This window comes from Pelodiscus sinensis, chromosome 4 (assembly GCF_049634645.1).
Source record: "Pelodiscus sinensis isolate JC-2024 chromosome 4, ASM4963464v1, whole genome shotgun sequence".
Taxonomy (NCBI): Eukaryota; Metazoa; Chordata; order Testudines; family Trionychidae; genus Pelodiscus; species Pelodiscus sinensis.
This window is the reverse complement of record NC_134714.1, coordinates 83,762,820-83,788,423: the sequence shown is the minus strand read 5'-3', so window position 1 is coordinate 83,788,423 and position 25,604 is coordinate 83,762,820. Positions and strand designations below refer to the sequence as shown.

The following is a 25,604-nucleotide window of genomic DNA, read 5'->3' as shown; positions in this document are numbered from 1 at the left end:
CCATTGGTTCCCATCTGCAGCTCTGGAACCAGCCTTGGCTCCAAGTGCTAACTGTGATCATGCTCCCAGTCCTGGCTCCCACCTGAGGATTATGGGAGAGGAACAGACAGAGGTAAGAGGGGCACAAGGTGAAAAGTTTGGGGACCACTGATCTAGTCTGACCACCTGCATAGCATAGGCCATATAATTTCATTCAACCCATAAGATGTAGTTGAGCTTTTGCATATAATTTAGAATAACAACTAATCTTTATTTTAAAATACTTCCATTTATGGAAAATTCACCAAATCCCTGAGTAAGTGGTTCCAGTGGTGAATCACCTCCCTTAAAATTGTGCATTATTTCTAGTCTAAAGTTGCCTCAGCTTCCAGCCACTGGATTTTGTTATGCCTTTGTCTGTAGTATTAGAGACCTCTGCTATCAGAAATATCCTCATGTACATACTTATAGACCATGATCAAGTTCCCTGTTAACCAATGTAACAACCTGGTGGATACTACCACAGCAGATTATTTTACTAACTATGGTTACATCTACATTGCAAGGTTTTTGCACAAAAACAGCCATTTTTGCACAAAAACCGGTAGAACATCCATACCTCAAGCACGTTTTTGTGCAAGTAAATCTGCAGAACAGAGGGCTTTTGCCAACAGAATTATTCCTCTCCCCACAAGGAATAACTCCTTTTAGCACTACAACGCTTGTGCAAATAGGCATGTGTGAACACTTCGCAGGGGGTTTTGCGCAAGAAACTCCTATCAGCAAAAGCATAGGTGCTCTGATAGCCATTCTGTGAATGGCCATCAGAGCTTTCTTGCACAAGAGTGTCCATGCAGTGTGGATGCTCTCTTCCACAAAAGCACATCACTTTTGCAATGCACTTTGAGGTATGAATGCGCCTTTGCACAAGAAGTTTTTGCAGAAGATCTCTTCTGCAAAAGGCTTCTTGTGCAAAAACCCTGCAATGTAGACAAAGCCAGAGGGTACAATCCTCCTCTCATGAAAGTCAATTGGAGTTTGGACATTAATTTTAACAATAGTGGGATCTAGCCATTTAGGTAAATTTTATCATTGGATTTCAAGATTAATTATTATATTACTTGTATTCAAATTTTGAGATAATTATTTCACAGGAGGAAGCAATCAACTCCTCTGGGAAAAAAAGGAAGTGTAGTATGAAATAGTCAACAGTGATGTGGAAAGTGCAGAGGTATGATTTCAGCCCTGGAAAATTAAAGCAAAGGCTCCAGTGATTTGACTTTCCAACATTCTTTCAGATAGTACATAGTTAAACAGTTATATAGCTGTGCAGAGCTGGAATCAGTGACAGGGCCGGTGTGTCTGGGATGTTTTTATGCCAAAGGAGACAGACAAATCCATAACTAATCTGCAGAAAAAGGGCAGGATCAACAAAATATCCCCCTTCTGGTCCCAAAGAGCAGATGGTTTTTCCTAAATATGAAACTTTTCATTTATTAAATTCCACAACTTGTCAAGTTTGTACTCCGATATATTAGCTTGTGACTCCAAGATCTCAACTGGGGTTTCATGGTATCCCTTCACTATTCTGTAAGAAGCCTTCTGATGTGATCACTCTTAATTTAAATCTCTAGGGCCGGATTCTTCCCTGTTTTGTTCCTTATTCTTCCTCCTCTGCCTCTCAAACAGGGTACACACGTCTTCTCCTCCCTCCATGCCTCTCTCCTCACTCACTCACTAATTCTGGTGTCCTACCCTCATTAATTGGGCGATAAATCTCACCCCGCATCTTGGGTTAATTTTCTAGAGGGTTTGAATGGATTTTTGGAAATGCTCTTGGACAATAAAAACTGTTCCTTTGAACTGAGGCCATCTGGAAGGAGCTCTCCACACTGCAGCTGACATGCAGGCTTTGGCTTTCATGCTCACCAGCTCTTTCCTCTCCTGTTCTCTCTAGTTTTTGCAGAGTTTGAGTTTTCCTCAGGTTTTATTTTTGGAACAAGCAGTGAATCTGTGAATCTTTCTGTTATTAAAAAGTATTATTTCTGTTTCTGGTGGCCTTCTCAGGGCAAGGGGTGGTTCTCTCGCTCTCTCACTGTCTGTCCCAAACATGAAAGGACCCACGCATGAAATGATTTCTGCTGCCACCGGCCAAAACTATGACTCAAAATTGTTGGCCTTCTCCCAGGAGAGGTGCTTGGTTTTCACCAGGCAGTTTCTAAAGAGGCGGTCATCTTTCCTCAGCACCTCCCTTGCTCAGCAAGGATCAGTTCCTGCCTCCAAGCAGAACCTCCCTAAGACCACCCTTCAGCATATTATCCAGCAATGAGAGCTAGGCACTGCTCCCTCTAGACACAATCAATGTGGCATTTTAATCAGCCAGTGGACTCCATATTACACAAAATGTCAGTCAGCAGAGGCTGAACAGGTCATATACTCAACAACCCCAGCCCTGACTCCTAGGAAAAACAAGAATGAAGCACATGGTTCAGGAGAAGGAGTCATGGTTATCATACACCATTGTCAAACTGTTGCTTACTGATTCACCTCAATGCTGTCTACATCTCTTCAAACAGAGCTGAGACAAATATGTCCTTGAGCAGGACTATAGGATAAGCATGAGAGGGTCAGGTACTGGTTGCAGCTATATAACTTTGTGGGGGAAATCTTTTCTTCAAGCCCACAGCATCCACATACTCATCTGTCCCCATTCTTCTGGGTGTTGCTCCATTTCTTCAGATCTGAAGGAGGATAAGGGATCAATCCTTTACTATTTGCTTCTCCTGGAATTTACCCCAAACAGAAATAACGCTGTGCATCTATATGAGTCTTTTTACCTAAAGATCCCAAAGCAGTCTGAAGAAGTGTGTGTATCATTAATTGCAGCACAGAAAAGGGAAACAATTTGCTCTAGACTACAAAAAGTCAGACACAAAGTCAGGATGAAAACCCAGATCCAAGACCTATTTGCTGGTCACAGTACCACAGATGAATGAAAATCAAGCACCACATTATTCTGTATAGCATATACAGAGAGCGGTACCAAATGAATGGACTTGAGGGATACTGGCCCGGATGCTAGCGGCTGAATACAGATAGCTCCTCATGGACAGAACAGGATGAACACTTTAGCATAGTGGGCAGCATCAAACAATCCATTAAGTCAGCCTTCCCCCTTTTCTGCCATCCCCTGCAAGTGTGGCTGATTTCCAGAGCTGCGATGGCTTTGTGATGATTGGGCCGAACAACCACTGTAGGAGAACCGTTGAATCAAGTAAATCATGCTTCATACCATCGGAGGAACAGGAGAAGTCCACAAGCTGCAGGACTTGAGTGGAACACAAGTTTCTCAATAGTCACTATGTTTGCTGGTGCTACAGGGGAGACCTGCTCCAGAGCCGACCAACAAGGTTCCCAACATTATCCAGAGGGATCATCCTACTCCCAGGCCAAGGTGCTGTTCAAGGATTTGACTCCCAAGGGAACAAAGCTTCAGTAAAAAGCTGCGCAGTTTCTCACTTCTCGGAAACACAAAACACACCAGCAGCTACTGAGGACTAGCTAGGAGAACTCCACAAATAGTAATAGGAAATCAAAGTGCCCATACCAAACATGCTCCAGCTAAGAGGCCATTTAGAGCCACGAGAAATCAGAGCTGGACAGTGGAGATTACATCATGGTGTGGATAAACCTGTGAGCCTGTCCAACTGGAACCATGCCAGCTGATCCAGATGGCTGAAGAATGTCCTGAATAAATAGCTACCTCCATCTCCTCTTCTCTCTTTCCTCCATGATCTCTCTGTTTTCCCTCTTTCTTCCCATGTTCTCCTCCTCTCTTCCCTTTTCTCCTTCCCCTTCTCTCAGAAAAATACTGTAATTCCTCAAAAAGGTTGCATAAACATATTGCTCAAATGTGTATCTATAATTATCACATTGTGCACTGAGAGGCAGCCTAGTACAGCTGACAGGGCACAGGAGACTTGGGTCCTATCTGCAGCTCTGTCACTGGCCAGCTGCGTGATCTTGTGTAAGTCACTCACCAATTAGTACTTCGTCTACTCCCACTCTTTCTCTACTTAGACCATAAGTTCTTTGGAGAAGAGACTGTCTCTTACTATGTGTTTGTACAGTACCGAGCACCATGGAGCCTCAGTCTCAGTTTGGGGCTTATAGGTGCTACTCTGGTTCATATTACAATTAACAGAACACTGTGAGATCAGATCCTTCTTTGTGTGTAATGACATCAGTGGTGTATATCCCATTAGCTATTCGGACTCCCTTCTGGCACTCAGGATGAGAGATGGGTAACAATTCTACCAGGTTTATAAAAAACAGGTAAAGGGTCTCCTTTGGAAACAATAAAATGTGTACAGTTTGACAGGTCTGGGGGATATCACAAGGGAATTTGCTAATAAATACTGACAAATATGCTGAATTCCTGACAATTATGTTTATAAGTCATAGGGTATGTCTATACTTGCACCCTAGTTCGAACTAGGGATACAAATGTAGGCAACCAAAATTGCTAATGAAGCGGGGATTTAAATATCCCGCGCTTCATTAGCATGATCTCGCCGGCACATTACTCTGCTCAACAGCTGTTCCGAAAGTGAGCTGTTGATGCACGCCGGGATGCATTAGTTCGAACGAAACCCTTTGGTTCGAACTAACATTACTCCTCATTTTTTGAAATAGGACAGGAAATAGGACAGGGGCCAGAAGGCTAGAAAAAACAAATAGGATTCTAGTCTTTAAAAACGGATGAGGAGAAATGCCATCCAGAAAAATCTAACTTTAAACACAAAAGTCTCTTGCTTACTGTTTAAGGAAAAAAATCTTCAAACATCTACAAGACAATGCATCCATGTGCAATAAGCAGCCTTGGGGACTGTAAGGGTACATCTACACAGCAGTGTTATTTTGGAATAACTGACATTATTCCAAAATAACATAGTCTGCGTTTACACTACAAGCGGTTATTTCAACATAACTGAGCTGGAGGACTTCTTACTCCAACTCCTATACCCATCATTTTATGAGGTGTAAGTGAAGTCGGAGGAAGAGGTTCTTTCTTGGATTTCCTACTGTGTAGACAGCACCAAAAGCCGAAATAAGCTATTTCGACTTAAGCTATGCAATTGATGTAGCTGAAGTTGCATAGCTTATTTTGGCTTTAGCCCTGCTGTGTAGACGTACCCTAAGAGTACCATAGAGGTCTTCTATTGTCTCCCTCTTTAGCGGGTGTTAATACCCTACATAAAATGTCTGAAGTTCCGCTGGCTCACTGGGACAGATGCAGCTTGTTAAGTCCTTCCTGGATATAATGGAGGTGGGAGCCTCTTTTTTGAGTTAGAAGGAATTTTACCCAATTCTAGGGACAGCTGTGGCTAGGGAGCAAGTTTTGGTAGAGGTTATGTTGTATTACTGAGTTGTTTATTTTCTTGGGGATGAGGCAGTGCCAGGGATTAAGTCCCAGTTTTGGCTTCACTGCAATCCACCAGACTCCTACCAAACCCTGTGGGCTCCTAAACTCACTTGGCACCTATGTTTTCAGGGTATAAGTTCCCTGAGTATCTATATATCTACCTATGAGCATGTACACTGCCGCCTCCCTTCTAGGGATGTTGAGATGCCTATCTTTTGCCTAAGCCCCAGGGTAATTCCCCAACCGAGGAGGAGGAAGAGGTGAGACAAGCATTTGTGTGCTTGCATCATGTGCAGGGCCAGATTCAATAGTCTGGTTGGAAGAGGTGTCCATTCCATAGTGTTACTGTTAGCCCAATGGTTAGAATACCTATCTAGTTGAATGGGGAAAATTCAGGTTCTGCTATAGAAGGAGATAGAATTTGAACATGGGTCTCCCACCTCTCAAGAGGCCCAGTGACTCTAAGTATTTATCCACAGCAGAACAGTCACTCAGCCAGAGAAAGAATAAGAATGACTCTGTAGTCTAGTGTTAAGACACCACGTGGCAGGTGGAAGACTCTAGCACTCAGTTTTCCAACTCCTACCTCTCTTTCATTATTAATCCACCATGGAATAGCTTCCACAGGAGACAGTGAGAGAGACCCACATCTTCCCAGCTCTGTGGTTACAGCACTACCCTAACATGTGTGAGACTGTTCAAATTCTCATCCTTCGGTAAAGAAGGGGAAACTGAAACTGTGGCTTTCATATCACAGAGTGTGGGCTAACCACTGGACAAGAAATTATTTCTCCTCTGGCTGCTTTGTATGGAGCTAGACAAGTCATAAAATGATAGGACTGGAATGTCTGGAGGGACCTCAAGAGGTCATCTAGTTGAATTCCCTGCACTCTTGGCAGGACTAAGTGTTATCTAGATCAGTGTTTCTGAAAGTGTTCCATGGAATCACTTTCATAGACACATTAACTGCCTGCCCCGGTTTGTTTATTTACCGACACTGTGGCCACGGAGCCTCGTGGCTCCCATTGGCTCCGTTTCGCTCTTTGCAGTCAAGCAGAGCAGCAGGAAGCGGTGGCCCGGCCCACCCCGCTTCCTGCGGCTCCCCTTGGCAACAAAGAGCGAAACAGAGCCAATGGGAGCCGCGAGGCTCTGTGGACACAGTGTCGGTAAATAAACAAACCAGGGCAGCCAGTTAATGTGTCTCTGAAAGTGATTCCATAGAACACTTTAAGAAACACAGATCTAACCCATCCCAGACATGTGCTTGTCTAATCTGCTCTTAAAAACTCCAGTGATGGAAATTCCACAACCTCCCTAGGCAATTTATTCCAGTGCTTAACCACCCTGACAATTAGGACGGTTTTCCTAATGTCCAACCTAAACCTCCCTTGCTGTAATTTAAGCCCATTGCTAATTGTCCCGTCATCAGAGAATAAGAACAGTTATTCTTCCTTCTCTTTGTAACAACCTTTTATGTACTTGAAAGTGATTATCGTGTCCCCTCTCAATAGTCTCTTCTCCAGATTAAACCAATCCAATTACTTAATCTTCCCTCATAGATTATTATTCTAGAATTTTAATATTTTTTGTTGCTTTTCTCAGGACTTTTTTCCAGTTTGTCCATATCTTTCTGAAATGGAATGCCAAGAACTGGACACAATATTCCAGATGAGCCCTAATCAGCACAGAGTAGAGCAGAATTACTTCTCATGTCTTGGTTATAACACTCCTGCTAATATATCCCAGAATTATGTTTGCTTTTTTTTGCAACAGTGTCACAATAATGACTCATATTTAGCTTGTGGTCCATTATGATCCCCAGATCTCTTTCTGTAATACCATTTTCTAGGCAGTCCGTTCCCATTCTGTATGGCTGTGTCTACACTGGGCCACTTATTCCGGAAAATCAGCCGCTTTTCCGGAATAAGCCGCGAGCTGTCTACACTGGCCCTTGAATTTCTGGAAAAGCAACGATGCTCTACTGTACAAAATCAGCCGCTATTCTGGAAAAACTATTCTGCTCCCGCTCAGGCATAAGTCCTTATTCCGGAACACTGTTCCGGAAAAGGGCCAGTGTAGACAGCCCAGTAGTCTTTTCCGGAAAAAAGCCCCGATTGCAAAAATGGCGATCGGGGCTCTTTTCCGGAAAAGCACGTCTACATTGGCCACAGACGCTTTTCCAGAAAAAGGGCTTTTCCGGAAAAGCAGCCTGCCAATGTAGACGCTTCTTTTCCGGAAAAACTGAAAACGGAATAGTATTCCATTTTAAGCATTTCCGGAAATTCATGCCAGTGTAGACACAGCCAGAGTGTGTAACTGATGGTTCCTTCCTAAGTAGAATACTTTGAATTTGTCCTTACTGAATTTCATCCTATTTATTTCAGACCATTTCTCCAGTTTTCCCAGATCATTCTGAATCGTAAACCTATCCTCCCCAAAGCACTTGCAACCTGTCCCAGTGTATTATTGTCCACAAATCTTACAAGTGTACTCTTTATGCCATAATCAAAATTATTTATAAAGATTTTGAACAGAACTGGACTGAGAACTGATCCTTGCAGGACTCCATTCATTATGCCCCTTCCAACTTGACTGGGAAGTATTGATAACTATTTTCTGGAAACAGTTTTCCAATTTATGCACCTACCTTATACTAGCTCTATCTAGGTTGTATTTCCATAGTTTGTTTATGAGAAGGTCATGTGAGACAGTATCAAAAGAATTATTAAAGTCAAGATATACCACATTTACTGTTTCCCCCCTTATCTATAATACTTGTTACTCTGTCAAAGAAAGCTGTCAGGTTGGTTTGACACTATTTATTCGTGACAAATCCATGTTGACTGATGCTTCTCACTTTATTATTTTCTAGATGTTTGCAAATTGATTGCTTAATTACTTGCTACATTATCCTTCCAGATACAGAAGTTAAGCGGACAGGACTGTAATGCTCTGGGTTACCCTTATTTCCATGTTTATACATGGACACTATATTTGCCCCTTTCCAGTCTGCTAGAATCTCTCCCATCATACATGATCGTTCAAAGATAATTGCTAATGGCTCAGATATCTCATAAATCAACTCTCCTTGAGTATTCTAGGAAGCATTTCATCAGGCCCTGATGACCTGACGACATCTAACTTGTCTAAGTAATTTTTCAACTTGTTGTTTCCCTATTATAGCTTCTGAAACTACCTCACTTTCACTGGCATTCACTATGTTAGATGTCTAATTGCCACCAACCTTCTTGGTGAAAACTGAAACAAAGAAGTCATTAAGTACCTGTGAGACTTACACTTTTCCCTCCTTCATTGAGTAAAAGGCCTACCCTCTCCTTGGTCTTCCTCTTGCTTCTAATGCAGTGATTCCTAACCTTTTTCCCATGGAGGAACCCCTAAAATAATTTTTCATATCCCAAGGAACCCCTACCTATGAAAATGTTTGCGTGCACTAGAAAAGACTAGAAATGCAGAGAATTCTGGGAAGCAGAAGGGCAGGCACAATACAACTAAATATAACCTTAGATACAAAATGACCAAAATAAAACAAAGAGGCAGTTGGTAGTGTACAAAGATTACTCCAGTATTGCCAATTGCTGGACAAAAATTCCCGTGATATTTTGAGGGATATGTGGAATTGGTCGCAGGATTTCAAAATTTGTATTTATTTATTCCACGATTTCTTGCGGAACCTCTGAAGGTGGTCTACGGAACCCCAGGGTTCTGCAGAACCCTGGTTGGGAAACACTGTTCTAATTTATGTGTAAAATGTTTTCTTGTTGCCCTTTATGTCTCTAGCTAGACAGAGCTCATTTTGTGTCTTGTTTTTTCTAATTTTTTCATTAAATACTTGTGTAGGCCTTAGGTACCAGAGCTTCCTGATATCTACTGGCTGGTTCCCATTTGTGAATCATTAAACAGAGACAAGCTTTTTTGACATCTCCTACTGGGTAGTTTAGACAGCTCCCCAAGTAGGATGTTGGCTTTTCTGCCTTTCATTCTAGGGTGCCTTTCTCTCTCTCTCCCATTCATTACATATTGAGCGTTGGTTTTGTGAATTAATGTTGTTCCTGTTATTTTCTAGGTGCCTAAAAGATAGATGCCACGATGAGCAGTGTTTCAATGTCTAAGTCCCTTTGTGAATCCCACCTTAGTTTATCCATTTGGTTGATAAGGAACAAATAATTTATCTTCAGTTTGGAATATAGAAAGCAAAAATCACAACCCAGTCAGGACCAAATACTGACCTTTGTTACTCTTGTGTAAATCCTGAAGCTATCTGAGTAATTATGGACTGAATTTAGTGAAGTTACTCTGGATTTACTTGGTTTCTTTGAGATCAGAATCAGACCTACAGAGTTCAAAGGTATAGAATCAGGACCTTATGACTCATTCGGTTCAGCTGTATTCATTCAGCACTAGACCCACAGCTCACTGAGACAATGTAAAAAAGTCTCTGACTACAATGGGTTTTGGATTAGATCCTTCACGCAGAGTCCCGTAGAAGTAAAGTATATGATACAGTGATGGACTTCCCAAAGTCTTGCCTGTAAATTTAGCTCAAATTGAGTTGTATGTGAACACTATTAGGTGGGCTGACCTTGGTAACAGAAGTGTAAACCAGGGCTAAATGGAAGCAAGGGAGAACTGTCCCTGGCATAGTGCAAGGAGTAGAGTTAGCCCAAAAGAAAGCTAGTGGCAATAGCATGTGAATTTAACATGCAGCTGACACTAACTTGGCGCTGTTTGCAAGAACCAAGTAGTAATACTAAGGTATATATTTAATGTGGACAGGAACATGAAATGCACAATGCAAAATACATGAGATCTTTTCCAATTAATGCAGCTGGCAGAAACCAACCACAGCCTCTAACGCCTAATATTTATATAGCCTCAGAGGGGCCAACGAACTTGCCAGGCCTCTGAGCAAGATGTGGGGTTTGCATCCCCAGAAGAGACAGGGCCTTAGATAGAAGGGGCAAGGCTGGGGGCAGCCAGCCCTCATTGCCCTCTGGAAGGCAGTGCACACTGTCCCCCTCAGCTCACAGCCAGCCCTGACCCATGCAGTGCTCCCAGGGTAATTTAAAGGACTCAGGGGTCTGGCTGCTGTCACTGCAGTGGTAGCAGCCAGGAGCCCCAGGCCCTTTTGAATCACCTGGCCCCAGGGCATCTGCCCCTCTATATCCCTTTGTTGACAGCCCTTTATAATCCAAATATGAATAAGTATCATCACAATCCTCAATCAACCTACCCACAAGGCAACTAACAGAGAGAGGAATAGAACACAGGTCTCCTCACTCCTAGGCTAATGGGCATTCAAAGGACCATTGACCTTTACTAGCACAGCTCTCTTGGCAAGTAAGGATTTGTGGCTTCACAGCACTTCACTAACTCCCATGTCACTCTATTAGCATGGAAACATCAGACAGAGTTCAGAGATTAACTCATCACTATGCAAACAACTTTGAGATAGAGAGACTGAAAGGAGCTTTGGGGGAAAAAAAGTGTTCCATCAACATTATTTTAAAATGTCACAACTAATTTCCCCTCAATTAAACTGCCTGCCTTTCAGTCTCTTCCCTGGGGCAGCTGTTAGTTCACTTGCCCATCCTCTCTCCCTCTCTCTTTTGGCTGTCATTAACACCTAGGTTCTACCTTAAGCCATTTTGACATGCAAAACTTAACTAACAATGAAATGCACCCACAAAAATTGATCTCTTCTAAATTCAGCTTGGCTTATGACTCAGAGCAGACTTTTTCATGTTTCGTAATATGTGCACTCAAACGCGCCATGCAATCTTATGTATATATTCTCCCTGCCCAGAAAGAGCTCCACCAGGAGAGGGGGTATAAGTAACCATAGAAAGCCAGGAGAAGGATCATATGCAGAAATCTAGACTCTGCATATTGGCTAGTGGGGACAAGTTGACATAGGTAGGAAGCTCACTCTGCCTGCATTCCAGTGGCATTGCAGTGAGGAAGCTTACCCTGCTACAAATGAATTCCAGTAGGCACCAAGGGTATGTCTACACTACAGAGTTAGTTTGAACTAACGGACGTTAGTTTGAACTAACTTTAATAGGCGCTACACTAGCGCTCCGCTAGTTTGAACTAGGTAAACCTCATTTTACGAGGACTAAGCCTAGTTCGAACTAGCTAGTTCGAATTAAGGGCTGTGTAGACCCTTAATTCGAACTAGTGGGAGGCTAAGGCTTCCCAGGTTTCCCTGGTGGCCACTCTGGCCAACACCAGGGAAACTCTATGCCCTCCTCCCGGCCCCGGACCCCTTAAAGGGGCACGGGCTGGCTACGGTGCCCGTGCCAGGTGCAAGCCTGCCAGCACCCAGCCAGCAGACCCTGCACCTGGCACGGATCGAGCCAGCCACCCGATGCCCCCCAGCCCTCCCCCTCTTCCCGGGACCAGGCTGGCGGCTCCCGGGAGCTTGCCCGGGACCGCAAGAGGCAGGCACCCGCCTGGGCTAGTGCGGACATCGTGGACCTCGTCCACGATCTCCGCACTAGGCACAGGAAGGTGGCCATCTAGGGCAGGAGAGCTGCCAGCCTGGCCACCCAGGAGCAGGAGTGCATGAAAATCAAGGTGGTCCACTGAGACCCCCGACCCTGAGCCCTGAGCTTACAATGGCCGTCCTGGGTCAGACCAAAGGTCCATCTAGCCCAGTAGCCTGTCTGCCGACAGCGGCCAACCCTAGGGACCCTGGAAGGGATGGACCAAAGACAGTGACCAAGCCATTTGTCTCGTGCCATCCCTCTCCAGCCTTCCACAAACCTTGGGCAGGGACACCACTCCTACCCCCTGGCTAATAGCACTCAATGGACCCAACCTCCATGACTTGATCTCACTTCCCTTTCAACTCTGTTCTAGTTCTAGCCTTCACAGCCTCCTGCAGCAAGGAGTTCCACAGGTTGACTCTTTGCTTTGTGAAGAACAACTTTCTGTTACTAGTTTGAAGCCTGCTACCCATTCCTTTCCTTTGGTGTCCTCTAGTCCTTCTTTATGGGAACTAATGAAGAACTTTTCTGTATGCACCCTCTCCACCCAACTCCTGCTTTTAGAGACCTCTATCCTGTCCCCCCTCCATCTCCTCTTTTCTAAGCTGAAAAGTCCCAGTCTCTTTAGCCTCTCTTCATATGGGACCTGTTCCCAACCCCTGATCATTGTAGTTGCCCTCCCCTTTCCCACCCTCTCTCTTCCCCTCTCCCACCTCCTATTCCCAGTCTCCCACAGTTTTGTTCAATAAAGACAGATTCCATTTTTGAACACAATTGTCCTTTATTTTGTACATCAAGAAAAGGGGCTAGGGAAGGGTAAGTGGAAGGAGGTGAGGGAGGAATGGGGCACGAGCCCCCGATGGGGAGGACTGGGCTGGCTCTGCGGGCTTCTGGGGTCGGGATCCTTTAAGCACAGCCCTCGGCTAGCCTGAGACAGCATCTCCACGCTCTAAGTCCTCCTCTGATGCCCTGCCGGCACTGCTTCTGGCCATCCTCAAGCCTGGTTCAGGGTCCACTTAATGTGGACGCGCTAGTTCGAATTAGCAAAATGCTAATTTGAACTAGTTTTAAGTTCTAGACGCGTTAGTTCGAATTAGCTTAGTTCGAATTAACTAATTCGAACCAAGTTAGTTCGAATTAGTGCTGTAGTGTAGACATACCCCAAGTGAGTAAACCTATCCTGTTAGAATTTTAGTAGGAACTGCAGTAAGGGAGCTCATCCTGCTAGAATCCCAGTAGGCATGACTGTAAGGAATCTCGCCCTGCAGAAGGAATCCTGACAACTTATCTACGAGCACCAAAAAAGAATGTACTATCTCCCGCTTATGTAATATACCTCATAACTGATACAAAATGCATCTATAGTGCTGCCTCTGCCACCAAAACGAATGATAACACTTATGTTGAACAGGAGCCTGGTCATCAAATTAAAGGTGTTATTTTCTATTTATTCTAGGAAAAAGACCAAGTTTAAGTCAGGCTTAGTTAATACAAGTGCCATCACTGTTTGAGACAGTGTGACTCATGCAACTTAGAGGGACATAGGATTCATCACAGCCCAGCAAATATGTGTGTGTGTGAGAGAGAGAACGCACATAGGGAGAAGTTACTGGACAGTGTGTGTCTTGGCACTCACATTCAAACCCTCCATGTGACCTTGTCTGGTGTGTAGAGAAGACCTGCTTCAAGCATCTTTTCACTTTGACACTGACCGTGCCAGAAAAAGCCCAGAGAGGGTTAGGGAGGCAGACAGATAATGAGAGATTTAACAAGAGAAAAAGTGAGAAATGGAGGAAGGAGGAAAAATGGAGAGGGTAAGGAAATTAGACGCCTATGGAAAAAAAAAGAAGAAGGGGATGGTCAGGTGGGTTCATGAGCAACATGAATGAAAGAAAGGTCATTTCAAATTCTTTCTCCTTGCTGCAGGAGAGAAATGGAAGCTTGTTTTTTAGAGCAGCCAGGAATAACTAGATAGAGGTAAACATTGCATGGTGGATATATGGAAAGCAACTGGATTGAAACACACAGCCTGCCTTTCAGTGCACTATCTGCAGTCACCTCCTGTTCTGGCATTGCCCTAAGATTCCCACTCCCTGCTCCAGCTTTTCCTGATCTGAGAACAAATACAGTCTGTGCAATGGGAGACATACTGACTCAAGAAAGCACCTAACCATTCAATCCTATTTTACAAGGCCTTATCTGAGCTTTCTAAAGAGGAAAGAATAAAAAAGGAGATTTTGAGAGTCACCAGCTCTCTTGTATCTCACAAGTCTAAAACAAATCATTTTCCTAGAAAATCTGCTATCCTAGGAATAACTAAATATGACTCTTCTTATCTTATTAGCACTGAGTTCAAGTTGGAAATAGTATGAGCTTTCCTCCTATGCTATCTGTTCTTCTACATCATAACTACAGCAAAGGGCCTAATCAGGGGGATTTTTTAGTTCCACCTTGCTTCCAATATGGACTTTCCAACAGAGGAGTCATCTAGTGGGTGTGAGTTGTTGAAATCCAAATAGTGTGGGCAGAATGCACAGATTTTAATAAATGGAATAATCTAAGTTGCACCAAAATAAAGAAAACTTGAGAAGAATTACAATCACCTTTATACCAGGATACATTCTCACCACCTGGATGTGAGGGGACACCTGTCATGCTATTCTTTTGAGCCCAGCTTCCTAGATGAAATAAATTCCCTCATCTCCACTGATATTATAAGGATTTCCTACATACAAAGAGATGGTCTGGAAATAGGAAGAGATCATGTGGAGTCCAGAGTTATGCCTTTCTCAGAAACATCACCTAAAACATAAGAGAAGCTTTTCAGTCAAATATGGACTGTTATTGTAAAGTCACTCTCCCCAGGACTCCACTTGAAGAGAGAGAGATCTATTCATTATTTATTTTTGTACTCACTGAAACTAATTGTCTACTAGAAATGGATTCTGTTCCAGTCTCTAAGAGTACCGTCAAGTTAGTCTCTCCACTAACTCTCCTTTCTCTATTACTTCAAACAAGCTGATTGTATTCAAGGCACTTTATAGTTAGCTCCCCACCCTGCCTGTCTTCTCTCATTCACTATCAAGCTGTTGATGAACACCTCTGTATTTTTGCTCTGGGTTTGCACAGCACCTAGCACAATGGGAGCCTTGTCCATACCTAAGGCTCCCATGTGCTCCGGTAATACAAATAAACAAACACACCTGAGAACCTGAAACTGTCTCCTACTCATGAGCATCATTAGACTGAAATTTCTCCAGTGATAATCAAGTATCCCTAACCTATCAGCTACTGCAAGCATACAGGTTGGGTATTTTCTTACCCACCAAATAATATTCTCCCAGGTTCCCTTCTCCCCCCACAAAAACCAAAACAAAACAGCAACCTGATGTTGCACCAAAGACTTCAGGTGTATTCAGCACCAAGGCCAGAGCCTGAGGGGGAAAACCCCAAGTGCTATAACAATGGAAGCTGAGAATCAAAAAGGAAACTAGGCATTTGAAGCATGTGATTTACTTTCCTCTGTCAGGCAGGTGGTGCATGTAGTGAAGACAGACCAGCAACAGTGGCATATCTTACTGTTTAGCAACCAGGTTTTCATCTCCTGGAGAAAGGAAGGGGCAAGAATTGCTTACATGTTTCCCAGAAGATAAATTCTATTGAATCTCAGTGAATGAAACTATGTTTCTAGCAGGGCCCTCAAAGGTCGGGGTAAAACAAGCTGGGAAGTTACAGTATGGGAAGTTTTCCATATTCTGATGCTCTCCTCTGATCTCTTGCAGCAAGACCCTCCACCTCCACCAAAACCACCACCAGCACTAGCTACTGAGCATATCTCCAAGGAGACAGCAATTTTCTGAAAGATCTGGCTAAAGTGCATTTCAGACATCTTCCCCAACATCTGCAGAACTACTATCTTGCAGTATCTGACTCACAATTACTGCTGTGGATGTGCTCTTCTGGATTGGCCAGCATAACCAGTGACCTCAGCACACACCTAACAGGAAGCTTCCACCCTCTGCTCATTGCTTAATATATTTACTTTGCAAACATTTTCACAAAATTCCTTCTTGTTTCCCCTCACTCATGTGCCCATTTCTGTGTCTATTTTATTCCTCATTGTGAGGTCTAGCTCTCTGCAGAGATGGCCCAAGGCCCTCTCTTTGTATCTGCCTCTGAACAGCAGCAGTCAGGTACGTACCATAACTATGTCATGCCACCATGATTAGTAGGATCTTCTCAGGACATGAGGTTGGTGGCTGGGATGAGATTAGCCAACTGAGCTTGACACACATGCTGTTTTCTGGATGATGTTTCTCAAGTGTTCCTGACAGAGAGTTCTTAGTTTCCTTTAAAGTGTGTTAAATATACACAACACTCCACCACTCAACAGATGATGAGACCTTCCAATGAAAGGTCATATCTCTCCACTGCCAAAAAACAAATACTGATTTTCAATTTAAGGTTACAAAATGACAATGTTGTAGGCTCAGGAGGTACCTTATGTCGGAGAGGGGAAGGGCAGTCTGGTGGTTAGATTGCTAGCTAGTAAGTTCTGAGGCCTTTTTCTGCAGCCACATTAGGACAACAGCTACCATCAGTTAAAAGGCAGAAAATCACATCCTCACATTCCACCTTAATTACATTAAAACAATGAAATATTGGGCTTTTAAGAAATTACTCCTGTCCTAAGAGTACCCATCATCATCAGGTAAAGAAACAGATCTGAAGATGTTTAAAGAAAATGATGTTTGATAGTATTATGAATGGCAAGGAATCCCTTATCAACAGTTGCGATTGTGAAATATATACTTTTTTATTGTTTTGCCTTCATGGTCCCAACTTCTCTATTGTTTATCTGTATGGTTACTGTCTGGATCTTTGATTGTTTCTGTCACAAAACTAATTTTGAAAGATATAAATCAACTAAGGCTGTGGGGTATGATTGGTTAAAGAAATGTTTATCTATACACTAGGGCGGGTCAAAGAATTATTTTATAATACCTTAAAGTGTTTGAAAATAGAAATGTAGCCGTGTTACTCTGGTGTAGCTGAAACAAAAAACAGGACTATGTAGCACTTTAAAGACTAACAAGATCAAATAGTGGAAGAAAATTGGCATGACCATACATACCAAAGGATACAATAAAAAAAATGAACGCATATGAAAAAGACAAATCAAATTTCAGAACAGAAGGGGTATGGGGGGGGAAGGTAAATGTCTGTGAGCTAATGATATTAGAGGTGATAATTAGGGAAGCTATTTTTGTAATGGGTAAGATAATTAGCATCCTTGTTAAGACCTAGGTGTAAAGTGTCAAATTTAAGCATGAATGACAGTTCAGAGAATTCTTTCAAGTCTGGTGTTAAAATGTCTTTGAAGCAGGATGCAGGTAGTTAAGTCATTGAGACAATGCCCTTTCTGGTTGAAATGGCAAGAAACTGTTTTTTCTTTGTGATCCTGTCTAATATCTGTTTTGTAGGCATTGATTCTTTGGCGAAGTGTCTGAGACGTTTGTCCAATGTACATAGCAGATGGACTATTTCCACTATTTGATCTGAGGAAATGGGTCTGGCCCACGAAAGCTCATCACCTAATAAACCATCTTGTTAGTCTTTAAAGTGTTTGGTTAAGGTATAGCTCAAGTTTATGTATATAAATTGGGGTCCAAAGGAAGTTCTTTGGAAACTCACTCCAGGACACAGCTGAGGATTTGATCTCAACACCTTGCCACCCACACTCTGAAGAAACTGGAAGTGCCCCCAGATAATCTAATCCTCATTGGCCACCAGGAAAAGTTCATCTGCCTTATTGGTAGTCGTGAGCACTGTATGCTTAGTGTGTGCATTCTGTTTTGGTAACTGTTAATAAATAGAATTAAAAACATTGCAGTGTAAGGCTCTTCCACTGGTAAAAGTCCCCAGAATCACTCAGATTATATCTTAGAAGTTGGTATGGGTGGCTCTGAGCCTTAGGAAATAGATAGGCGCCTTTCACCTGGAGCCCTAAGAACTGGGAAAAGGTGGGAATGCCTAAAGTAACTAGTTACTGCTTGAGCCCATGGAAAGGTAAAAGTGGGGTGCCCTAGTCTGTGAGTAACAAGTGTAGAACTTGCAAGATAGGGGTGCAGTTCCCTATATGGCCATAAACTTCCTGAGTGACCATGGGCAAGTAAGTTAGCCTCTCTGTGTCACTCACTCCATCTACATCACAGAGGTATTGTGAGGACAAGAATCATAGAATCATGGGGCTGGAAGGAACTTCAACAGGTTATCTAATGATCCAATCCCCAGTGCTCAGGGCAATATTAAGCATTAACTAGACCAGCAGCAGGCAAAACATGTTTCTGATTATTTATGCACCAATCTTGCAGTAGCTCCGCCTATGCTGGAGTTGTATTTAATTTACTATATATTTGGTTATGTCTACACAGCAGCATTATTTTGGAATAACGTCAGTTATTCTAAAATAACATAGTGTGCATCTACAGAGCAAGCCCGTTATTTCAAAATAATTTCAAAATTACAGGTTTCCCCTCTGACTCCTGTAACCTGCATTGTATGGGAGTAAGGGAAGATGGGGGAAGAGTGCTCTATTTTGAAATAACTGCTATGTTGACAGTGCCAAAAGTCAAAATAAGCTATTTTGACTTAAGCAACGCAATTAGTGTAGCTCGAGTTGTGTAGCTTATTTCGAGTCTAGCCCTGCTGTGTAGATGTGCCCTTTGAGAGAGTTTGTCTGTGAGTGAGCAAGTCTCTCTATCTTAATGCTCAAGAACTCCTCCTAAACAGCAAGAGTTATGGCCACCAAATTTGGTATGTAGCTTGCTTTTATCTTAACTTAAAGCAAGGTAAAGGTTTGTTTGTGCCAGGACAATGAATGTGCCTGGAATGCAACTGTTTTCATAACATGGAAAGAGAGGGGGCTGTTAAACTGTGTTATGACCACAGGGGGCAGCAAAGGGCCCAAGATGGGGACCAGGGCAGCTAGAACACTATTGGGGCAGTAAGGGGAAAGTGTAGAGGTAAGCTTCCCACCCACCCCTGGCCAGCATGGCCCTCACCGTGGCCAGCCCTTTGGAGCCATCACCTGGCCAGCACGGCAGCTGCCCCAGTCAGCCCTGAGGAGCTGCCACCCAAGCTGTGTAGCTCCCACTGTGGGGCTCTGGGGAGCTGCCACCCAGGCTATATAACCCTCACTGGCTCCTGAACCCCCACACTCTCAGCCACCTTAAGCCCCTCCCTCACGCCCCAACCCTGACTCGTTCACCCCCCACACCTCCAGCCCTGAGCCCCCTCCCCCATCCCCAGACCCTGCCCTAGCTCCTGCATCCCCAGCCCGCTGCCCTGAAGGACCCTAGATTTACCCAAGCTGGGTAAATCTAGTGTAATAAACACATTAAAGAATTGCGAGATGCTCAGATACTACAGTAATAGGGGTCATATAAAAAGCTTAGAAAATAAGAGCAGATGAAGTGTTTTTACATTTTTCCTTTTTATTTCTGATCATATCATGATCTGTAATGGTGTGTTCTTTTGAGGGCTGCTAGTGCTGAGTTAACTGCCCTATTTCACTGATGCTTCTTAGACATCTCTGGATGCAAGATCAGCTACAAGAGAGTGTCCAGGAAGAGGAGCTGAAGAAGCAAAGTGAACGAGCCAAATGAAAAATCAGAAAAATTAAGAAAACCTGGGAATGTCTGTTATTAAAATGCTTTCCTTCAGCCAAAGTCTCTCCATATCTACTACCTATCCAGAAGGGCCACTGAGCTATTGCTGACAAGCCAAATTCTAAACAAGATAAAGATCATATATTTTACTGACCTGCCCATTACACCAAAACAGACCAAGAAACTAAAGACATGTAACTATAAGAATAATACAAATTAACTACATTTATTAGCTTGAAGATTAGGAAATGATACTTTCAAATGTGTCTATGCCTGGTATCAGCCCCAGAGACAGTTGTGGGCCTCTCATAACATCTGATATCAGGTGCCTACATAAAGAGAGGGGCACCCCAATAATTGGTGGGGGCACAGAAGTCTTTTGGCCCCAGGGTTTGGGCATAAAACATTCCCCTCTAAAACCCAATGAAATTTGAAGTCATGCACTGGCCCCTGGCTAGTAACGAGTTAGCTCTGAAATCCAACAAAAGAAATAGAATCTGATGAGAATTCATGGCTAACCGTTTAATTCCAGCTGTGGGGGCAAGGAAGGAAAGAATGGGGTTCATACAGGGAAAAACCCACCCCTGGGCCAAGAGCAGAGCAAGGAGAAAGGGGTAAGCAGTGAGGTGGTAAAGTTTGTGGATGATAAACTGTTTAGGATAGTCAGGACAGAAGCAGACTGTGAGGGACTCCAAAAAGACCTCACCAAACTGAGTGATTGGGCAACAAAATGGCAAATGAAATTTAATGTGGGTAAGTGTAAAGTAATGCACATCGGGAAAAATAACCCCAACTATACGTACAGTATGATGGGGGCTAATTTGGCTATGAAAAATCAGGAAAGAGATCTTGGAGTTATTGTGGATAGTTCTCTGAAAACTTCCACACAGTGTGCTGCGGCAGTCAAAAAGGCAAATAAGATGCTAGGAATTATTAAGAAAGGGATAGAAAATAAGACACAGAATATCTTACTGCCCCTGTATAAAACTATGGTACGCCCACATCTTGAATACTGTGTACAGGTGTGGTCTCCTCACCTCAAAAAAGATATTTTGGCCTTGGAAAGGGTTCAGAAAAGGGCAACTAAAATGATTAGGGGTTTGGAACGGGTCCCATATGAAGAGAGATTGAAACAACGGGGACTTTTCAGTTTAGAAAAGAGGAGACTGAGAGGGGATATAATTGAGGTATATAAAATCATGAGTGGTGTGGAGAGGGCGAAAAAAGAAAAATTATATATTAGTTCCCATAATAGAAGGACTAGAGGACACCAAATGAAGTTAATGGGTAGCAGGTTTAAAACTAATAAAAGAAAGTTCTTCTTCACACAGCATATAGTCAACCTGTGGAACTCCTTGCCAGAGGAGGCTGTGAAGGCTAGGACTATAACAGAGTTTAAAGAGAAGCTAGATAATTTCATGGAGGTTAGGTCCATAAAAGGCTATTAGCCAGGGGATAGAAATGGTGTCCCTGGCCTCTGTTGGCTGGAGAAGGATTGCAGGAGACAAATGGCTTGATCATTGTCTTTGGTCCACCCTCTCTGGGGCACCCTTACTGGGCTAGATGGACCTTTGGTCTGACCCAGTACGGCCGTTCTTATGTTCACTAATTAAATTATAAAAATAAGATATAAAAGAGGAGCTTATGGGACATAGGCCTTGCACTGGCCTTCTGCACACCCACAAGGAACAGACTATGGTTATGTTTGAAAGGGTATGTCTAGACTGCGAGGATCTATTGGAAAAAGATACACAAAATGCGCTCAGTATTTTGCGTATCTTTTTCCGATACTTTTGTCAGAAGAGGCTTTTCCAAAATTTGGCCCATCTAGATTGGGCCAACTTTCAGACCCTCCCCCATCTTTTGAAAGCCCCCTTCTTCCTCATGGAACAAGGAATACAGGGGCTTCTGAAAGAGCGTGTTTGCTCTTCTGCAAAAAAAAGGGGAAGAGCAAACGCATTCCCTGGATGCGATGGAGTTTTTTCGGGATACTTCTGGTAACAGCTAGCTCTGGCATAGCTGCAGTTCTGCAGTGTTTTAAAAACAAATGCTTACTGGGTGCATGATTCCTGAAGGGTACAAGTCTCAACAGATGTCTGAACTCATTGGGCCTCACTGTAGAGCAAAAAGTGAGAAAAAGGGTGCTGGAGCCTGAAGGCGCAATTTCAGAATCATAAGGCTAAGAAGCTTGATAATGAAAGCTGAGAAAGAGACAGAGATAGAGCTACCTGAGCCATAACTCTAATAAAATCAGGGAGTGAATATGTGCATTCTGACAAGAATAACGACAAATGCCAAAGCCTGGTGTGGATAGTGCAGAATTCAGACAGGTTAATTCAATAAGCAAACATCACATGAAGGATTAGCTTTATTACTAATCAGTCATTTCTAATGAAAACACTGAACAAACTCTTCCGTGTTCAAAAGCAGTAGAGTGACCCAGAAAGCTAAAGGAGAATCTGATTTTTCTGTCATTAGTAATATGCTCATCTCAGTGAACAAAAGGAACATTTTCCATGGACACCTTTTCCCTTGTGTGTACCCATCCAAGCACTGATTAGACCCAGCCATGTTTATGCTTTTTAAACTAGATATCAGTCATCCTCTGACAAATAACACTGTTCTCTTTCAAACATCCCTTTTCAAACACATTAATTTATTAATTCCAAGATGCACCTTAGACCTATGATCCAATTATTTCATCTTGTAACAGACTTAGATTTTATAAACTACTGCTTAAGTGACAAGATGATTAACTAAAGAAGGTTACTGTTGCAGGAAAGGGTTCTTAGTGAACTCAATGCTCACTCAACTTCTTTAGAGGGAACTACATTTGCTGAGCATTACATGAAGAGTCTCCATATTGAACCTCATCTCTCCCTCCAAAGAAAAATCATTGACAGTTTTAAGGATTACCATGCAACCCTAGTGCTTTGATGTTAAGTACAATACTCTGAAAAGCAACTATGTAAAAATGAGATCTTCTTAATCAACAGATCCCGTCCCATTAAGATTTGATGGATTTCCTAAAGTTAATCTTTGCTCCTTTTTATGGCAGTTTTCCCTGCAGATCCACTACACAAAGGGTGAATTAGATTCCAGTACATTCTGGCTTTGGTATCATCAACAGATTTGTTATCTGCACTAAGATTACAGAATCTTTATTGTTGATCCTGCACAAGAACAAAGAGTCTCAGATCCCCAGGGTAGTCTGTGGTGTAAATGGAAAAAAAAGTTTTTACTTGTCAATTGAGCATAATAAATCTAGAGTCACTGAGAAATAATGAAAATGGATGACTCCTCAGGTCAGTTTTACAGTCACTGCCAGAACAGAGATGGAATTTAATCAGTCAGGAAATTAACACAATGCATATGGTCAGTACACATTTGTAAATATCATGTCATGGTGGGTATCACTGGATGAGGCAGTAGGTATAGTCTATTTGATATAGTTAAGTTATACAACTCCCCTAATGCGGCTCCAGATATAGTGGCATAAAAATACATATAATGATTTATATTATTCTTATATAAAAATAAGCTAATTTGCTGCAAGGGACTTTTATATTAGAATAACTTCATCCCATCCAAAGGCTTTTACCAGTATTACTGAGGGGGCGGCAGAGATCCCACTCCTAATTAAAATAATTACACAAGTAAAACTTTCAAATGTATGCAGACCAGGTCTTAGGTTGAGAACAAATGTTCTGTCTTGAGAAGACCTGCTGTGCGTGGGTTAGTTTTGGCATGCAAAGATTCTAGGTAGAATGAGCTGTGTAAGCAGAAGAAGAATTTACTCTCAACCTAAGGGTATGTCTACACTGCAATTAGAGGTATGCCGTCTCCACTCATAAACAGTAGGCTAGATGTGCTCTATTTAGCTCAAATAACTTATAGAAGACTTGCTGCAGTACAGGTTAGTCACTCCAATATATCATCAGGGTCCCTTGCTGCTGGAATTCACTGATATTGATTGAGTTAGCTAGATCAAAGGTAATTTAGGCATGTGTACATGTGCTGCAGTCCCTCCATGATGTTGACATATCCTTTGTCTCTAACTGGAGTCAATTCTTGAGACAGGCCATGGAGAGGCCTGAAAGGAGGTATTACTTCCATGCTGTTTGTGACCATCTCTGTTCCAGGACTGGTGTACATGTAAATAAAACATGTTACACTTAGAACAAACCAGATTCTGTGTCACTGTTTTATCTTTTACTGGGACGATAACCCCAGATAATCCAAAGCTACATTTGCTCACAAACAACAAAGTTTGAATTCCTCATCTGGGATAACGACCTCCTATGGAACTACTGTACATGTGAGTTACATGACATGAGTACACAAAGTCTGGACAATCTTCTTAAAGACAAATACTCTCTTTTGACACACTAAATAGATCTAGTCCTAGTTCACTCGTCCTCCCCCTAAAGTAAATCGCTACTGTGTTAGCCAAGCAACAGATGTTTCACCCCCAGGTCATTTTACAAAAAGCAGGTAAGCAAGGGAAATAGCAGCAGAAGGGCTGCCCCCACAGCTTTAGGGTCTCCACTCTCCAGTGCAGTTAGAGTGGGATGAGTTAATTATGCCACGGAATTACACCCCAGGACCTGCTGCGGGATCCCTATTAGACACGGTTTCAAAAACAATGGCATGGATCTTACTAGAGGGGCTGAGACGACCGATCCCCTAGAGGAGGTGCCAGGAGTTGTGTGTGTGTGGGGGGGGGGGGAGCTCCAGAGGACTTGAGCTGGCTGAGCTTTGAGGCCCAGGGGGCGCTCAGGACTGCAGCCAGGTGCAGGAAAAGGGGCGCTGCGCTGCCCAGGCTCCCGGCACGAGTAGGAGCCGTTTGGCGGGGAGCCCAGGACAAGCAGGACGAGCCCAGGCAGCCCCCGCCCACCGCCGGCCGGCGCCCTTACCACATTGCTGAGGAAATCCGCTTCGTTCAGGTCGCCCAGGTCCAGGAAGCCGGAGCCGCCTCCGGGGAAGAGGCGCTCGGAGGGGAAGGGCTCCAGGATACTGTCCATGGTGCCGGGGTTAGGTGCGGCGCAGAGCCGCCCTCCCGCCAGCGCGGCGGGCCGGAGCCGGGGCGTCCTCGCTCCCTCCGCAGACCCGCCAGGCTCGGAGTTACTCCCGCGCCGCCCGGTGCAGCCGATGGCAGGGCCCCGGGCACCGACTGCACATGGCTCCTCCTCCCAAGGGACGGCGGCAATCCATAGGGCGCGGGGGCACAGGGGCTCCCCGGAGAGGCGGGGGCTGCTGGGGGTCCCCCGACGGCTGAGGACGGGACAGGGGGGCAAAGGTGCCACGCCTGGGGCTGGGCAGATCCGAACCCCCCGGGCGCGGGCAGGGGCCCGGGCTGCCTCCTGGAGCCGTGCAGGAGGAAGGCGGGGCGGTGCACTCCGCCGGGACTCCCCTCTGCCCAGCTGTCACTTTCACACTCCGCCGAGGATCCCCAGGCTCAGCCGCCTGGCCGGCCTGGACATCACGCCCCCTAGCTCATGAATATTAAAGGTTCTGCGAGGCAGCACTCCCCTCCTTGATCAGCCTCTTAAGGAAGCTCTGGTGCAATGCCCTGCTCCTCCCTTGCTCTCACACTGACAGCACAGAGCTAGGGACAGTGGGCGCATCCTACCCAGAGCCAGGGCAGGGAACTGGGCTCGTGGAGGATCTGAGCAGCTATCAGGCCCCAGACAGCCTGGGGGACAACACAGACAGAAGCCATTGTGGGGAGATGTAAGAGGGAGAAAGCTGTGAAAGACCATTGCATGCAAGAGTGGCAGCCAGGCCACGGCTGACTGCTCCGCCTTTGCAGGGCCCAGTGCTAATGTGTGTCCCCAGCACAATCTAGAACTTCTCCTGGACATCCCAATGACTCTGACAAGGACAACTTCTGCAGCACCACATTAGGGCACTGGGCTCTGTACTCCCAGAGAGCATCTCCTACTGAGGGATACCAATTGCTACAGCACAAGGTTCCCTACCACTATTATGGGGATGATACACTAGGTGGCACTCTTCTGA

At 44.0% G+C, this 25,604-nt stretch overlaps 1 protein-coding gene across 2 annotated transcripts in view; it reads right to left on the bottom strand.

Moving 5' to 3' along the window:
- CREB3L1 (cAMP responsive element binding protein 3 like 1) overlaps positions 1 to 25,068 on the bottom strand; it is a 75,890-nt gene extending 50,822 nt beyond the window's left edge. Inside the window, exon 1 of one of the 2 annotated variants that reach the window (XM_006117285.4) lies at positions 24,500 to 25,068. In XM_006117285.4, coding sequence (XP_006117347.1) covers positions 24,500 to 24,607 — 108 coding nt within the window. In that variant the 5' untranslated portion in view covers positions 24,608 to 25,068. The remainder of the gene's footprint in view (positions 1 to 24,499) is intronic. The other variant, XM_006117284.4, reaches the window with a different exon arrangement.
- Between the last annotated feature and the right edge of the window lie 536 nt (positions 25,069 to 25,604).